The 16,253-nt window shown below is 44.7% G+C and overlaps 1 protein-coding gene across 2 annotated transcripts in view; it reads left to right on the top strand.

Annotated features, from left to right (window-relative positions):
- The window catches only part of NRPC2 (nuclear RNA polymerase C2), a 181,221-nt gene that overhangs the window by 46,401 nt on the left and 118,567 nt on the right, over positions 1-16,253 (top strand). For both annotated transcript variants that reach the window (XM_087688815.1, XM_087688816.1), the window contains exons 4-5: positions 11,092-11,170; positions 11,254-11,347. In XM_087688815.1, coding sequence (XP_087544941.1) covers positions 11,092-11,170; positions 11,254-11,347 — 173 coding nt within the window. The remainder of the gene's footprint in view (positions 1-11,091; positions 11,171-11,253; positions 11,348-16,253) is intronic.

Genomic DNA, 16,253 nt, shown 5'->3' on the forward strand with positions numbered 1-16,253 from the left:
TGGCTCTGATACCAGTTTGAAGGAATCGATCAGATAGGGAGATAGAGGTAGACAGACCTTACGCTCTGAGAGAGAGACAGAGAGAGTGCGAGTAAGTAGAGTAGAGAGTGAACACGTTTTTTGGTACAATGATGAGTGTACCACTTTAGGTTTTAGATAGATATATATATGAAAGTACAATGTGCTAAGGGTGTATTCACACCCGTGCACATATAAAAGGCGCGATGGCCCTTTATTCCCAATAATGCCATTCTTCTCATACCCTGAAGAGAGAACCTTCTTGATCCACGATCAAGAACTTGAATAGCATCATTGTCAAAACTCCACCAAGAGACCAAGAGAACAAATCTTATGGACGGAAAGCAAATGATACCCTAAACCTGGCACATGCAACACCTCAGAAGTGTGGGTACCACCACATCCATCTGGAATCAGTTGTATCTCACCTCGTGCTGCAATAGACACAGAGAAGCTCTCTCCTATGAGAATCTGCCCACGCGTGGGTCGCAAATGAGCAACACCAACTATTGAAGGAGTCGTGTGCCGTGAGGCACCATTGTCCACAATCCACTCTCGAGCCCGGGGAGCTGTCATTGCAGCATCCGAAGTCTTTGGTGTAGAGTTCTGGATGACCACTAAGTGTAGGAAAGCAGCTGATGAGGGTGTAGCCACCGCTCTAGAATCCTTCGTGTCCTTCTTCTTGGTGTCCTTCTTGTCCTTGTCGGGGCAATCCTTCTTCCAATGGCCGGTCCTACCACAAATATGGCATGTTGATTCTTTCTCTTGTTCCTTCTTGGATTTGTTGTCCACCTTTTTCTTCTTTTGGTCTTTCCCTTCTTCTGAGAGGCTTGACCAATCAATGCCTCTGATTTGGAAGCATTTTGTCCCTTTAATTGTTGCTCTTGGTCCAAGACCATAGGAACCAACTCTTCCCATTGAAGGGTCGACTCTTGCCTTGAAGCAATAAGAGCGGAATAAAAGGTATCGAATTGTGGCAACAACTGGGACAATAAAGTGATCGCCATGTCTTCGGAGGAAATGGGCTTCCTCGCATTTTGAACGTGTATCTGAAGCTGTTGAAGCTTGTTGATGTGTTCTGGAATTGTAGAAGACTTATTAACGGACAAGGTTCGCATCTACACCTCCAACGAAACCCTCTTCATAAGGGTCATCTGGTTGTATATCTGGTCAAGTTCCAGCCATATCTCCCGAGTCCTCGTCAAGTGCTCTATATGGGCTATCACAATTGTTGTACAAGATAGAAAAAGAAAAGAACGAATCCTGGCATTCAGTTTGTCCCAATGAGACTGGGCTTTGGTCAACTCCGCATGAGCACTTGAAGAGAGTTTGGACTCATCCCTCACCAAGGGCCGGTTGATTTGCTCCATCACAAGCTCCACCAAATCATTAGACTCCAATATGACCAACATCATCACACGCCATATGTGGTAATTGTCACCATCGAGCTTTTGATCTGATGGAAGAGCTAGTAAGACAGGCACCTTCCGGTCCATGATTGCTTGGAACTCCACGTTAGTCTCTGTAGACATCTTCACTTGCAATGCTTGCATAAATTCAAAAGAAACCCCCTTTGACTGTGAAAATGCAGCTTGCTAGGGCTCCTGTCTTCGTGTCCGAACCTTCTTCAGCCGCGAGAGGCGATGAAAAGGTAAAATCTGCACTTGAAGGCCAAAAACACAGCCTTCTTCCTTCTCTAACAGCAGAAAACAACAGCAGCTTTAGCAAATCTTCTCTTTTCTCGCACGTCCATGCTCGCCTTAGCCTTGTTCTGATGCGTAGCCCACTTGCTTGCACTTGAATGCTGAAAACGCAGCCTTGTGTCGTGCTGACAACTCCTCTTCAGATAGGTCTACCCTAGGTCAGTCCTTCAATGCTTTGATACCATGTCAGAGTGAAGCAATGCGGAAGGGAATGACCATGACAAAGAGTAAATGGAGAGAGAAGAGAGAGAGAAAGAGACAGTGAAATGCAAAAAACCTGCAGTGAAGAATACTGTATAAGGATGTAGAATTATACATTGGTGCAGAGAGAATATCTGCGTATGTCTCCACCTTGAGGAGCTCGATCTCCGTCAACCCCGAGTGTTGTCTCCGTCACCAGCAGGCTGAAATGTGTCAGATACAAGTGTGTAAGTCTTCTGGAAACTCAGCCTTGAAAAGGCTGAAAAGAATGCCTGAAAAATGCCCATGCCCAAAATAGGCAGGTCGGCTGCATTTAATGCAGCCCGACTGCAGCCGTAGTTGGATTGTCCGACTATTTACACGTGGCACTGCTGATGTGGTAGGAGATGACACTCAACAGAGGAAAGTCGGTGACACCAGAATCTTGCATAAGTTGTTTGTACTACCGAGGAATTTGAATAGACTCCTCTTGCTGTTGCGATGGAGATTGAGTAGCCTCCGGAACCGGCAAAGCACCTGTCTGTGGAAGGGACTCCTCACCAAGGGAAGGTATATCCTCCTTATTTAAAGAACGCCCTCTCTGACGGTTGAGTGTCCCTATTAACCCAAGCTCGTGGGAAGACCACGCGGCTAAGGCTGTGAGCCCTGTGCACCTATCCAAAGGGCTGCACTTGTAGAAGCATCCTCCACGATAACTGCATTCTAGGTAAAAATGACTCAGATATGTAGTTGTGTAAGACCATGGACAGACAATAGGTTAAAGCCCAAATCCGGTACATAAAGAACTTTGGTGGAAGAAGACTGCTTGTGAGAGAATAAAGGTAAAGTCCCCACGCCCCGAACAAGAACTATAGAGTTGTCACCAATGGTGACTGTGCCCTCTCTAGAACATATGTTGTGAAGCCAATCCTTCTTGAAGGTCATGTGAGAAGAAGTACCACTATGCATGAGCCAAGGCTTCTCTTGAGTGGTAGCAGCAAGGGTTGTATCCTCCTCGACAAATACATACACAAAGACAGACTGTTGTGGTTTGGGTCGCCTTCGAGTCTTACTCCTTGGGCTTCAAATGGGGGTACTTCTGCCAACACTTGTGCTCGGGATGAGTGCGCTTTCCATAGTGTGGGCACTTGGGCTTCTTCTCCTTTGAATCCTTCTTGTGCTGTCCTTGGTCTTCTTCTTCTGCTTGTTCTTCTTCCCGCCACATGTACCTGCAGTAAAAGCCTTGGTGGAGCCAGAACCATTGGCCCCCACATCTCAGAGATGCTCGTCATGCTCCAAGACAAGTGGTGAAAGCTCCTCCCATAAGAGTAGTTTCTTGTGGGTCCTTGAGGTGATGAGGTTGGTGTAGAAAACATGAAACCCGGGAGATGGCAGCCAAGTTAGGAGAATCATCGCCATATCCTTAGAAGAGATTGTCTCTCCAAGAGAGGAAAGCTCACCTCTCATATCCTCCATCTTCGTGATGTGCTCCTTAATGGAAGAATCATCAAGATTGAGCATCCACAATTTATTCTCAAGGGAAATCTTGTTGGCAAATGTGTTGTGCTGATACAAAGACGTTAGCTTCTTCCACATTTCCGCCGCAGTCTTCAACTTGCGATCATGTACAAGAACAAAATTTGGTAGACTCATGAAGAGAAAGAATCGGGCTTGAGAGTTGAGCCGATCCCATAAGGCTGCACGGTCCATGGAGACCCCATCATTAGGGTTCTCAAGACGAGCAATCGCTGAAGCAACAGCTCCCATAGGTCGAAGGTGTCAAGGATACACTCCACCTTACAAGACCGTAGTGAATAGTTGGAACCATCCAATTTGTCTTCCTTGGGTAAAGAAGGGATGTATAGGCACCTGAATAGAGGGAATCAGAGAAGGCATACAAACATTTGATGGAGGCTTCTCCGACGGAGCGTTCATTGTAGATGGAACCCTTTGAGATACATGAAGGACGGGTTTGAGGAGACTCCTCCCATCGTTGATCACAAAACTCCCGATATTCTTGTCTCCACTCAGAGGAGTGTTGAGAAAGGAGCTCCTCCTCTGAGTCATGAAATCTTGAGAACTGGTAAGACATCTTCCGAATCTGCAATCACCAAGCAACGTGCAAGACAAAAAGAGAACGTGCCAACTGCACAAAAACTGTTGTCAATCACCACAGATGCTGCCCCCTTGGCCCAGGAGAAGGTGCCTCAACAAAACGGAAGGTGGAAGGTTGGGGCTTCATGTCTGGTGTCCTCCTTTGTAAGAAATCTCTCCTCTGTGCTCTCAGCTAGGGGATGATACCATGTAAGAGTGCGCAATAGAAGAAGGAACATGAACACACAGACGTAGAGAGAGAGAGAGAGAGAGAGAGAGAGAGAGAGAGAGAGAGAGAGAGAGAGAGAGAGAGAGAGACCGTTTTCCCTGTCCGGCAGTCCCTGCGTCTGCACGACGACCTGGCCTGCGATTCCTTGTGTCGGTGCGCCCGCTTGGCCTGTTGTGTGACCCGCCCTGCTGAACCCGCCTACAAACCTGCCCTGCAGCTGAGCGCCCGTGCCTGCCCTGCCCTGCTGACCAGTGACGTCGGCTGCGCGCCCTCGCTGACCTGCCTTGCAGACCTGTGACGTTGCCCTTGGCTGCGCGCCCTGATAGACCTGTGCCCTGTGACCGTTGCTGCTGCCCTGCCGCCATCTGCCCGCACCTGCACCTGTGCGGTTAGGGTTGCGCAAAGCCCCATGCGTTCGCCCTCCTGCATCTGCACGGGTAAGGGTTGCACCCAGCCCCACGCGATCTCTAGCGACAGTGCGAGAGCAAGAGAGTGAGAGAGAGAGAGAGAAGATAGTAGTATGGCTGGCCTGGATATGGCTTTTATCGACCAGATGGTGGCAGCCCTTGGTCCGGATTCTGATACAGAGGAGCCGGAGGATATGGTTCCTTACACGGAGGAGATGCCTTTTGGTTCTGACATGCCGCCTGCGGGCAAACTCTCCAAGCATACTTCCGATGAGACAATGGGTCCTCAGGAACGTTCCTATGCGCAGGCTGCCTCTCGTAGGAGATTGACTGGGAGCATTTGCTGGAATTTACCAATACGCTGCTTGGTGATTATGTCCAGCATAATCATGAAGCTTTTTCTAACTCTGCTTGGTTATACTCATCTTCACTGGCAGGATCCCAGTGCTTTCCCATATTCGCCAGTGGCTGCACCATTTATTACAAGGGGAGTGTGTTGAGGAGATCTTTCTTGGACCCTGCTTTTATGAGGTGCTGCTGAAATCAGAGTAGCATCGGGTTGAGCTCCTGTCCAAATTGCTATTGTTCTTTGATCGCCGCTTGGTCCATGTTGTGCCATGGCGCCCTATGGCAGACTTTTAGCGCCTGCTTCAACGTGAATGCCCGGTGTGGGTTGAAGTGGAAAATTGTCCGGCGGTCTATTGGCCATTGTTAAAGGATGCGATGGCAGTTGTGGGAACGGTGCTGGTTCCCCTAAGCCTAAGGGCTATGAATCGAAACCGTTTATGTATGTTATGGGACATGGCCAGGAAAAGGCCTGCGTGGCTTCGCCTCAATTGCTCTGGCATGCATCCTTTGCACTTTCGCATCCAACTGCTCTGACATGGTACTTGATGCTCTGGCATAGGAGGCCTCAATTGCTCTGGCATGCATCCCAAAAAAGGTAAAAAATTGGATGCAGGCCTGGCGGATTCTGGGCCTAATGTTTCACAGGATTCCGTGCGCACGTGCGCAGGAAAGAAACGTTCTCTTCACAGCATACTACGCGTACTATGGTTCCTTATGGCCCCCGTAATCAGAGTACAAGGAAAGTATATACGAAGGTCCAAAGGGCCCACCTGCTAAGCTGGCGTTTGATACTAGAGGTAATGTGATTACACCCTGGGATCGTCGTTATCCCCGTTCCACTCCCAAGGCAGTGGATATTCCATCTACCTCTAAAGCGGGCTGCCAGATTTCTTTTGCAGTGTTAGCTGATTTTCTGGATGAAGGTGTCCTGGACGTTCTCGCGGAAAAGGTGAAATCGAGGCAACAGGTGCCTCGTTCCTAATTCTCTTTTTTTTGAAGATATATGAAGATAGCCACGTGGAATGTGCGTGGCATTTGTTCTCGTCATAAGCAACATGCCATGTGGACTGTCTTGCATGAGAACCAGTGGGATGTCTTGTGTGTGGTTGAGCACAAGAGTCATGGTGAAGCAGGAAAAGTTGTGGATTGCCATGGGTTTCGCCTGTTTTATGCACGGACACATGCTATGCACTATTCTGGCGTGCTTATGATTGTCCATGAGAAATACCAGTCTGTTCTTATAAAAAATGATGTACAGGGCCGCTTTGTGGTAATCAAAGTTTTATTTGAAGGAGAGATCTTATGGTTGCTGGGCCTCTATGCTTTGAATGACCTTGCATCCCGACGGGATCTTTGGAAGACTTTGCAGAGCTCCATGTCACTTGGTAGAAGGGGTTTTTTGATGGGGGGATTTCAATATGCGTGTCGAGTCTTCCCAGTCCACTTCAAGGCATTCGGTGATGGATGCTCCGGAAAGTCGGTTGTGGAATGCCTTTGCTCTTCAGGTACTTAAGCAAGATCTCTGGTCTTGGCTCCACTCTTCTTCTTCAGGGTTTACTTTTCATTCCGCACAATATGCAACTACCTGGTCGCGGTTGGACTGAATGTATATCATGCAGGGGGATGATTTTCTTCCCAAGATGCTGGAAATGAAAGTCTTGCAGCAATATGCCTTGTCGGACCATTTTCCTCTCCAGCTTGAGATGCTTGCACAACCTATTGCACCTTTTATGCAGTTGCTGGATAGACTCCCTTTACGTTTCAACTCGTCTTATTTGAAGCATCCAATCTTTTAGGGCTATATGCAACAATTGATTGAGAGGTTTTTATTGGACTTCGCCTCTGAGGGCTTGGCTTCCTTTGCACGGCTGCTCTCTAATGTGCAGCGGGTTGCTTGGCAGTATGGGATTCATCATGCCTCTATTTGTCGGCGGCGTCAACACACAGCGGAGGACTTACTGGCTTTGGTTCGTTCGCTGCTGGTGGACACCCTAGATGATGAATTTCTGCTGTCACTGGCGATGCGTTTGGCTGATCTTATTCAAGTATTTCAGTTGAAATCTTATCAGTAGGCCAAATTGCACAACTTAACTAACACATTGCAAGATAGTGCTTGTCAGACTCATAAGTTCTTTCGCGCCTTGCATGTTTCTCCTGCTCGAGAAAATATGACTAGACTCCAAGATTCAGAAGGTTGTATGGTCACTGATCCGCAGACCATTGTCAATATGTGCAGGAATTATTTTCTGGATCTTCTTGGTTCTTCTCCGTCGCCTTCTAACCAGGTTACGCATGCATGCTTAGTCTTCTATGATGTGGTCCGCCAGCAAATTCCACTTGATATGCAAGCTACTTTGGAGGCAGATATTTGTGAGGAGGAGGTTATGGATGTTTTGTTACACCTGCCTAAGGATAAAAGCCCTGGTTGGGATGGTCTCACCAATGAATTCTTTGAGAGCTCGGCCACCCAACTGGTGAAGTCGTTGGCGGCTATGTTTCAGCAGGTTTGGGAAACAGGGGTCATGCTTTCCTCCAACTATTGTGCATCCTCTTCAATATGGTTTCATTAAGGGCCGCAACATTCTGCATAATATCTTAAATGTGCAAATGGCTATTGACTATGCGAGGCACTCTAGTCAGGAAGTGGTATTGATTCAATTGGATCTGGAAAAGGCTTTTGACTATTTAGACTGGTCTTTCATTGCAGAACTCATGTCTGCTATGGGTTTTGGTACTCGGATGTCCCGATTGATCTACACCATTAGTGCTGCAGCTTCTTCGCACGTTATGCTCAATGGTGGGGTTATAGAGCCATTTGTCCTTGCACGCTCGGTGAGACAGGGTTGCTCTTTGAGTCCTCTCTTCTTTGCCCTGGCGACCCACCCGGTTCTTTCAATGTTATCTTCAATGGGAGCTTCTGCTCAGCTGGCGGGATTGTCTCTTCCTTTGGGATAGCACTTCATTAGCCAATCTCTGACTGATGATAGCTTTATGATTTTGCAAGCGGACAAGGACAACATTCGCAAGGCATTAGATGTTTGGACGCTCTTTGGTCATGCTTCTGGTCTTTGCATCAATGCCTTCAAATCAGCCATTCTCAGTTGCACGGAGTCTAATTTACAGTCATTGGGCTGGCAGGGTCAGGTTGTTCCCCGTGGCTCTATTGTCAGGCATCTTGGATACCCATTGGGGGTTGATGTTCGGCCAAAGGAACTACTGGAGTGGATTTCACAGAAACTGGCAGCTAAGTTTATGTATTGGAAGTCGCAAGCGTGGCCATTCCATGTCCGCCTGAAAGTGGCTCAGACAATTATGCTGCCAATGCTCTCACATATTTCTTGCCATTGTTACCGTGGACTCCTACTACTTTGAAGGCTCTCACTCGTCCCATTCGTTTCATGTTATGGAAGAAGGATTCATTGCACACAGGTATTTTGTGGATTTCATGGTCACATACTTGTACCCCCAAACGCCTCGGTGGTGGAGCTATTTTGGATGCTGAAACTGATATGCTGGCTCTTCGTTGGTCTCTTTTTCGCGCTATGTGTGTGGATCATCACCCGTGGACCATTATAGCCCGTTATTTTCTTGAGGACAGTGGGCTTCGGCATGGTAATACATGACTTCGGTGCTCCTGGTGGCATGTCCTTAATGCAGACTCTCGGTTTTCCAGTCCCTCCTCCTCTCTGTTACTGCATTTGGTCGGCTCCTAGAAAGTGGTGCTCCAAAAGGCGCGTTGGCATCCAGTGGGGGACCGCTTGCATACTAACTCCTTTCAACTGGAATTGTTGGCAGTCTTGAGATTACTTTCATGGGAAGACAAACATGAGCTTAGACCAAGATTTAACCGCATGGCCCGTTTGGGTGTGACTTCAGTTGCGGATGCCACTCTTGCCAGTCGTAATGTCTTCGCATCGTTTCGTACTGCCAGAAGACTTTTCAGAATCCCGCGTGGATACTGTGATTTATGGGAACAGTTTTTGTCAGTGCTTCGGGGCAGGCAACCCTTTCCTGCCCTGGCTATGGATCGTCCTTGGCAGGACTGGGACCTTGCAGGCCGGCTCAGTTTGGAAAAGGCCTCTGCTAATCAGGTGTATCATCTTCTGATTAAAGATCATCAATGGTTGGGTGTGAAAGCTAATACTGTATGGGGATTGTGGAAATCTCAGTCATGGTGGAAGGCAACCGTGATGGAGGGCTGGTTGGATAAGACACCTTTCAAATGTAAGGTCTTTCTTTGGCGGGTGATGATTGGTGGTCTTCCTCTTGCCTCGGCCCTTTCCAAGCGTCGAATCTTGAACGGCAATTGTTTCTTCTGTACCACTACTGTGGAATCGGCCCGCTCGCCAAGAATATCTGGTCACTCTTGTCACAGGTTTGGCGCGCAGTGGTGGGGTCCTTACTAACCCCTTTCAATTGGGTTTTTGTGCGCCCAAAATACCCCACACCGCCACAGTTGCATATGAAGATCTTATTTCACTTTTTCAGATACTGGGGATGCTGGCACATTTGGACCACTCAGAATGCCTTTCTTTTTGATTCGGCCTCTAATGTACCGAGACACATTGCCTGGCTTAAAGGTCTCTTGCATTGGCAGATAGATCTCATTCGGCACTCAGACTTGCTCCCTCGGGAGGACTTGCTTCCCTGGCATATGGTAATTTCCTTTGGGTCTTTGCCATGACTTGTGTAACTTTTTCGTGGCTTAGTACTGGGATTTTACACACGTTGGCTTAGGGCCCTCGTGTATCTTGTAATCATGTAAACTTGTACCTTTTTTTCGTAGTTAATACAATTACCTTTTACGAACAAAAAAAGAGAGAGCACAGAAAATGAAGGAAGAAATACTTCATTGACTGAAATGAATGCTGAATACAATGATGTGGGCTAATCAGTCCTTGCACGCAGCCCGGAGCATCAGTGAGGGCACCAGATCAGCCTGAAATGAATGGCAGCACCAATGTCAAAGAGGAACGGGAGATAGAGTGCTGAAATCTGCAGAAGAGAGTGCTATGAGTGATTGGGGGGGCTGCTATATATAGCCCCCTCCCCCCAAATCTGGCCGACCCGTTGGCGGCCAACCAAAACTGGCCAACTGGCCCTAAAATCTGGCTAACCTGCAGAAAATGCCCTAAGATGGGCTGCTTGCCACCGAAAAGGAAATTTAAACACGCTCAAATGCTGAACGAACAGACAAAGCTCCTTTGTCTTCTGCCAAACTCTGATAGGAGGTCACAACAAGGAGATGATTGACAGACATGCAAAAATAGGTAGGCTAACAGATCGTTGCGAAGCTCTATAGAGGTAATGGCAGCTTACACTCATGACACTTGTAGTCATTGTGCTTGTGGGTGAGGAGTTTGAGCAGGTAGCAGCCCTTCAATATTGGCGCCCTTCAATATCGATGAGGGTTGATTTGAGTGGTTTGTAGACATATGTGAGGTCCGGCTCTAGTAGCTCCTATCCTATGCCCTCATGAGGATAACCATTGGCTAGGGAGCCATCATTTGTTGATGATGTTAACCTCATCAGTGAGAATGAGTACTAGAGTGTCTCATCATTTGATTCTAAGGAGTCATCTTTAGACTGTTGATGAGCACTCTGATGCAGATGGTCTTGATGATGATGATGATTATAGTGATACCTCATTCTAGGCCTCTTTTTTTTTGTATCCACTCCTCTGGTCTATCCATGTATGATGTAACCTCTCAAGTTGTATCACATGTTGTGCATGTGACCGTCAAGGCCTAGCAATAGCCAAATTTTTTTAATACTAACATTGTACCAAACCTTGTAAAATCTTAAGGTACCATTTAGTACCATATTTTATTGTATTGTACCATATTGTATATTTTGTACCTAACAACTATGGGAATATATTTAGGCTCCAAGAGGAGAAGACCCAAGGCAAATGAGCTAGTTGGGTTGCTACATTTTCGTAGGGGTTTATTTTTTGTGAGTATTGAATGGAAAAAGCACATGCATTATGTTATTGGAAAAAGTAACAACAATTTTAGCACATCAAATGATTTTTTGATGTGATGTTGAATTTTATTTTGCATGCTTTCTGTCTTTGACTTTGCAATGATTTTGGAGCATGGAAATTTTGTAGATATGCAGCTCCTATCAGTGTTGATGTAGAATACACTAGAGGAAAGGAAATTGTCTCTCGCAAAGGGAAGGAGGGCCAGGTATTGTTTAGACCTGGAATTATAGACCTTCATTGTCTTTCCTTGGTTTTCTTGGTAAGCTAAACTATAGATTGTTTTTGTAGGGAGGAGGTATAGTGATTGGAAGAATGCCGATTATGTTACGAAGTTGCCGATGTGTGCTAACAGGGAAATCAGAGGGACAACTTGCTGAACTTGGTGAAGGCCCAATCAGAATTTGTTTGTTTCGAAGTGTCTTATTTCTTTTTGTTGCCTGTGTTCTTTTTAATGAGGAGTTATTGTTAGTATGTGCTTGTGTGTCTGCCCATGCATGTGTATATGCATGCCTGTGCAGGTGTGTTTAGAGAGAGTGTGTGTATGTGGATGTGCACTGTCTCTGAAAATTGCCTTCCATTGAAGAATGCCTAGAAAAAGAAGGATGTATGTATTGATGTGCACTACGATACTGACTCTGTGCACTAAGATATTTGACTCTGAGATTGGGTCTCTGACTGTGCAGGCTAGTACCGTCAGCACAATATGGTCTCTTTCTAAAACTTGAATTGTTGCAATGCATGTATAAGCATTGAATGCACAAACTACATAACTTAGGATTTCCTTAACTGCAGGCTTAAAATTTAGTGAGGGTCAAACTCTTTGTGTTGGAATGGGTTCTTCAACCACTGCTTGCTCTAGGCTTTTCATGCATATTGATATATGGTACATTGTTTTCAGAAGTACAGCTAGATGAGGTAAAGGACTATCGTTCCATGAACTATTTTTGGACCAATGTGGAAAATATGTGCTTTTAGATCTCTTTTTTTTTTCCTTCAATAAGTGTATATTGATGTTGGAATATTTACATCTGGCCTTCAGGCCATCCAAACAGAAAGAAAGGATACAAGTCTCACATTAGGCCTTCTGGCCAGCCAAGGAAATCCTGCTTTTAGATCTCTTATATCTGCATTCGTTCTTGCTATGCATAATCAAACTCGTGACTGGAATTACCTGGTTTGCATTCGTGGGTTGGAAACTCAAATATATGTTGAGGAGTTGGCTTTTCATTTTAAGGAGTGATCGATCACCAAAGGAATTTGTGCTCGCTTTGAGATGCTTTGGGGATGCAGTTGCTCTTTACTTAAACTTCTACTAGTCTAAGTTGCGTCATTCAGTAAGAAGGCTGGGTTGGCAAAAGAAATTGGATTTGCAATTTGCATGACACTGCTTTTCCATCCATGAAGGTTCAAGTTATGGGATAATATTGAGTGAGGGCCATTGAGTGGCTTCTTTAATTGGCCAAAAGCGCTTTTATTGGAGTATCATGGATTTCTTTAGTAGTGAAAGTGGTGGTTGCCAAACCATGGCCATGTTGTGTATAACTTCCTATTGGGCATTCTCTAGGTCATACATTGGCTAGGTGACGAGTCTTATCAGGCCATCTTAATCAATTGGTTGACCACAACCAAGATTGCATCATGATCTAGATTTGTACAAGGCAATCCTACTGCAAATATCCATGGAGATGTCACTCCTCTTTTTCTCAGGAATTTGTGAAGGGTATAACATGTCCATTTATTTGTATCATTTAGCTTGATTAAGCTGACACTACAAGCACTCATGCACATAAGAATTAATTAAAATTTTTATTCAATATCTCATAGCAAGACAACACAGCCACATGAAGATGACCATTATAAGCCATGAGTTGGCTAGCCTCTTTGTTGAATATCTCTATAAACTTTATGTTTTGCCTGAAGAAATGGATATTGACTGTGATCCTAAGTTCACTGGCCTTTTTGGGTAGACGGTCTTTAGAAGTTGGAGATCTTTAGAAGTTGGAGAGTGGTTGTGCTATCAGCCTTTCTCCTCTGATAGGGTGGTAAATAAACTGATTAAGCACTATTTACAGCAATTAACAAATTCACAAAACTAAAATGCACACTTTACGATATAATCTTGGACATTGGACACCCTGTTGGCGCCAAAACTGGCGCCTCTTTCGGTATTTATTTAACTTAATTGAAGAAGAAGTTGATGTACAATGGGATTCTCCCAATCCCTTTTGGTATTCCAACTTCCCTTGTTGTCCAAAATGACCAGTAAGTCTTCAATCTGATTTGCCTCTTGATTCGGGCAATCAATTGGCCTTCATCCGCTTTGATGGAGATGGAAAATGCCCCAAATTCAATGATTTGCTGGTCCCTCCACTTGAATAGGCTAAAAACAGCTTCAGCTCTGTTAAATCCAAGACTTGGAGCTTTCAATTTTTGGCACACTTTTGGAGGTTGCTGCTAAACCCTAATTTCTATTGCAGATTAGAGTTTACAGTAGAGGAATCTGAAATTTCTCAGGCTCTGATGATCTCAATGCTGTAATATGGAGCAAGGCTGTAGAAAGGTTGGGAGATGAGAGAGAATGCCAAGGAGAGAGAAAATTTAAACTTTCTTCGTGAAGAACCAAAGAAAATCTGTCATTTACTATTGTTGCCCTGTCTCAACAGCTTGTAGAGGCAAAGAATTGAAGAAAATTAGTCATTTACTGCTGTTGCCCTATCTCAACAGCCTATAGATTTTGTTATCTGCTGTTGATTGGTCTTCTCCTGCCCCTAGCTGCCTCAAAAGGTCTTCCAATAGCTGCAAATCAGACCAGTAGCATCTCCTCTCTCTCTCTTGCAGCTGAATATACTAAGAATGCCTCTCTCTAGCCTCTAAAGACGAATAATTATTTTGGTGCCTAATCTGATTGGCCAATAATTAAATTGGCTAGGCAACTTCCTTTCCCGAGTATCTTTGCACCATCTTTGACCATCGGATTGACATTAAGTACCATTAAACTCCACTTCTCTAGTGTCACCAATTGACACTGATGGCCAAATGAATGACCTAGGCCAACAACCGACACCAGATATCTCCAAGGCATAACTTATAGTAACTTTGCCTTTGACATCTCCTAATTTCCTCACGTCTCGGGCTCATATATTTACTCTAACTCTAGTTACACCTCACATGTGCAACATTTACTTAACCATGTGATTAAAAATTAATCCACATGTTAAGTGAAGTTTGAGAAATACATGTTCTCATGACAGGTTGTTCATCCCATCGCTAGGGCATCTTGAGATTGATGGATAGATTGAGAGGTCAAGTAAAGCCATGGAGGATATGATGCATGTGTATGTCTTCTTTAGAGAACCTCATTGGGACCATTATTTCCCATAGATTGAGTTTGCTAATAATAGTGCTAAGCATTTGGCTACTAGGTATAGTCCTTTTATGTTGATGTACGAGTATGAGGTAAAACCATTGATTGTTTTCAAACTCAAGAGAGTAAAGTTACAGTTCGTAGTGACTTCTTGCATGATATGTTGAAAATGTTAACGATTGTGAAGGAAAGTATTAAAGTGACCGTGCATCATACTATTTTAGATGCTAACCAGAATTGTATGCCTTGAGAGCATCAAGAGGGTATGTGGTTTTACCATAAAGTCCCAAAGGGCTTTGATTCAATAATTACTAAAAAGTGCTATAAGTATCTTTGAGGTATTGTGGACCTTCTTGATTACCAAGAAGATAACTTGTGTTTCTTACTGGCCAGATTTACCTCTTGACTTGTGAGTCCATCTAATGTTTCACTTGAGTCATTTGAAGGAATGATTGGAGCAAGGAGTCCTTATCCTCTCGATGGAGAAAGTCTTGTGACTAGAATATACTGCTTGTTACATTCCACTCAAACGTGAATTGGTTCTTGACTATAGGACGAAACAATCTTGTCGGATTGTTTATCCCAAGTATTTAGTCAAATGGAAGAATCGCTCGGAGTCAGAGGCCACTTGTTGGCAAATGGTACGATTATTGAAGAATTGTATTTCCCACTTCATCCTTGAGGATATTGTTGAGGACAATAATCATTCATGAGGGAAAAAGTGCTACCTCCTTGGACCTTTGCATGGGTGCCAACAGCACAATGTTCATAAAGTGACCTAGTGCGAGTGCTCTAGGGGCACTTTAGGGCTAGGGTAGTCAAGTTCTATTTATAGGATGCAAGGGCCTGTTGTGCACATTATTGTTGTATAATCATTCCTCTTGTGTGAAGATATGCTAGGATTTGCACTGAGGAAACACAGAAGTGCGACTATGATTGGACATAGAGACTTAGATAGTGATATATAAAACTCAAATCCTAAATGCAAAACACAAAAAGTATGCAAAAACTCAAACACAAGCAAAGAAGAAAGATAATTTTGAAGCAAATGAATCGATGCTGTAAATGAATGAAAGAATGTACAGGTGCTCAAGGGCAGAGTTGTTATAAGATCCGAGATATATGCTCGACTTTCTTATATACTTAAAATATATATGGTGAATTTTATGCTGGTGCAGAGAGAGAACAGTTCAGAGGAGAGAGAGAGAGAGAGAGAGAGAGAGAGAGAGAGAGAGAGAGAGAGAATACACTAGGGACTCAAAGATGGGTGAGTCCCCCCTCCCCCCTCCCCCCTTTGTGGAGTTATATTATTGACAAGGAGCGAGCTCTTCTGTTACACATAAATCAGTTCTTACTTGTAGATCTTGGGAATAAGATCACGGATCCTTGCACGGTATACAACCGGCTAACACTTGCACAACTTGGAAGTTGGCACCTTTTGATCCTTCTTGAGTCTCTCCTTCTCTCCTACACAATATGTGTAGGGCTCTCCTCTTGGAGCTTGATTTCAGTAGAGCTTCCGCATCACTTGCACCTTCTCTTCTCCTCTTGGATGGATGCAACGTGATGCTTTCTTCACCTCCCCCACACCCAAGGAGAACCTCCTATTTTATAGGCTTTCAAGAGCTTCTCTTCTTGGAGAGAGGCTTGAGTGCCAAGATTGGAAAGGTTGATCTTCATGCAAGATGTGGCTGTTCCAAGACTTACTCTGCAATACCAATTTCGAGATCTCTCTTTGTGTGTTGCTCGGATGAAAAAACGTCAAACACGAAAGTTGTAGATCTTGTTGTTTCTGATAATCCAAGTGAGCCATTTTTAAAGATCGTCTTTCTATCGCGAGATATTTTAAAAACGGATTCACCATGTCTTAAAAAACTTTTTAAACTGTACTCTTAACTTGTGGTCCATGCAAGCACCTTAAGGA

The sequence above is a fragment of the Lygodium microphyllum genome, chromosome 11 (assembly GCF_053477565.2).
Source record: "Lygodium microphyllum isolate KBCC chromosome 11, Lygodium_microphyllum_v1.1.10, whole genome shotgun sequence".
Lineage (NCBI taxonomy): Eukaryota > Viridiplantae > Streptophyta > Polypodiopsida > Schizaeales > Lygodiaceae > Lygodium > Lygodium microphyllum.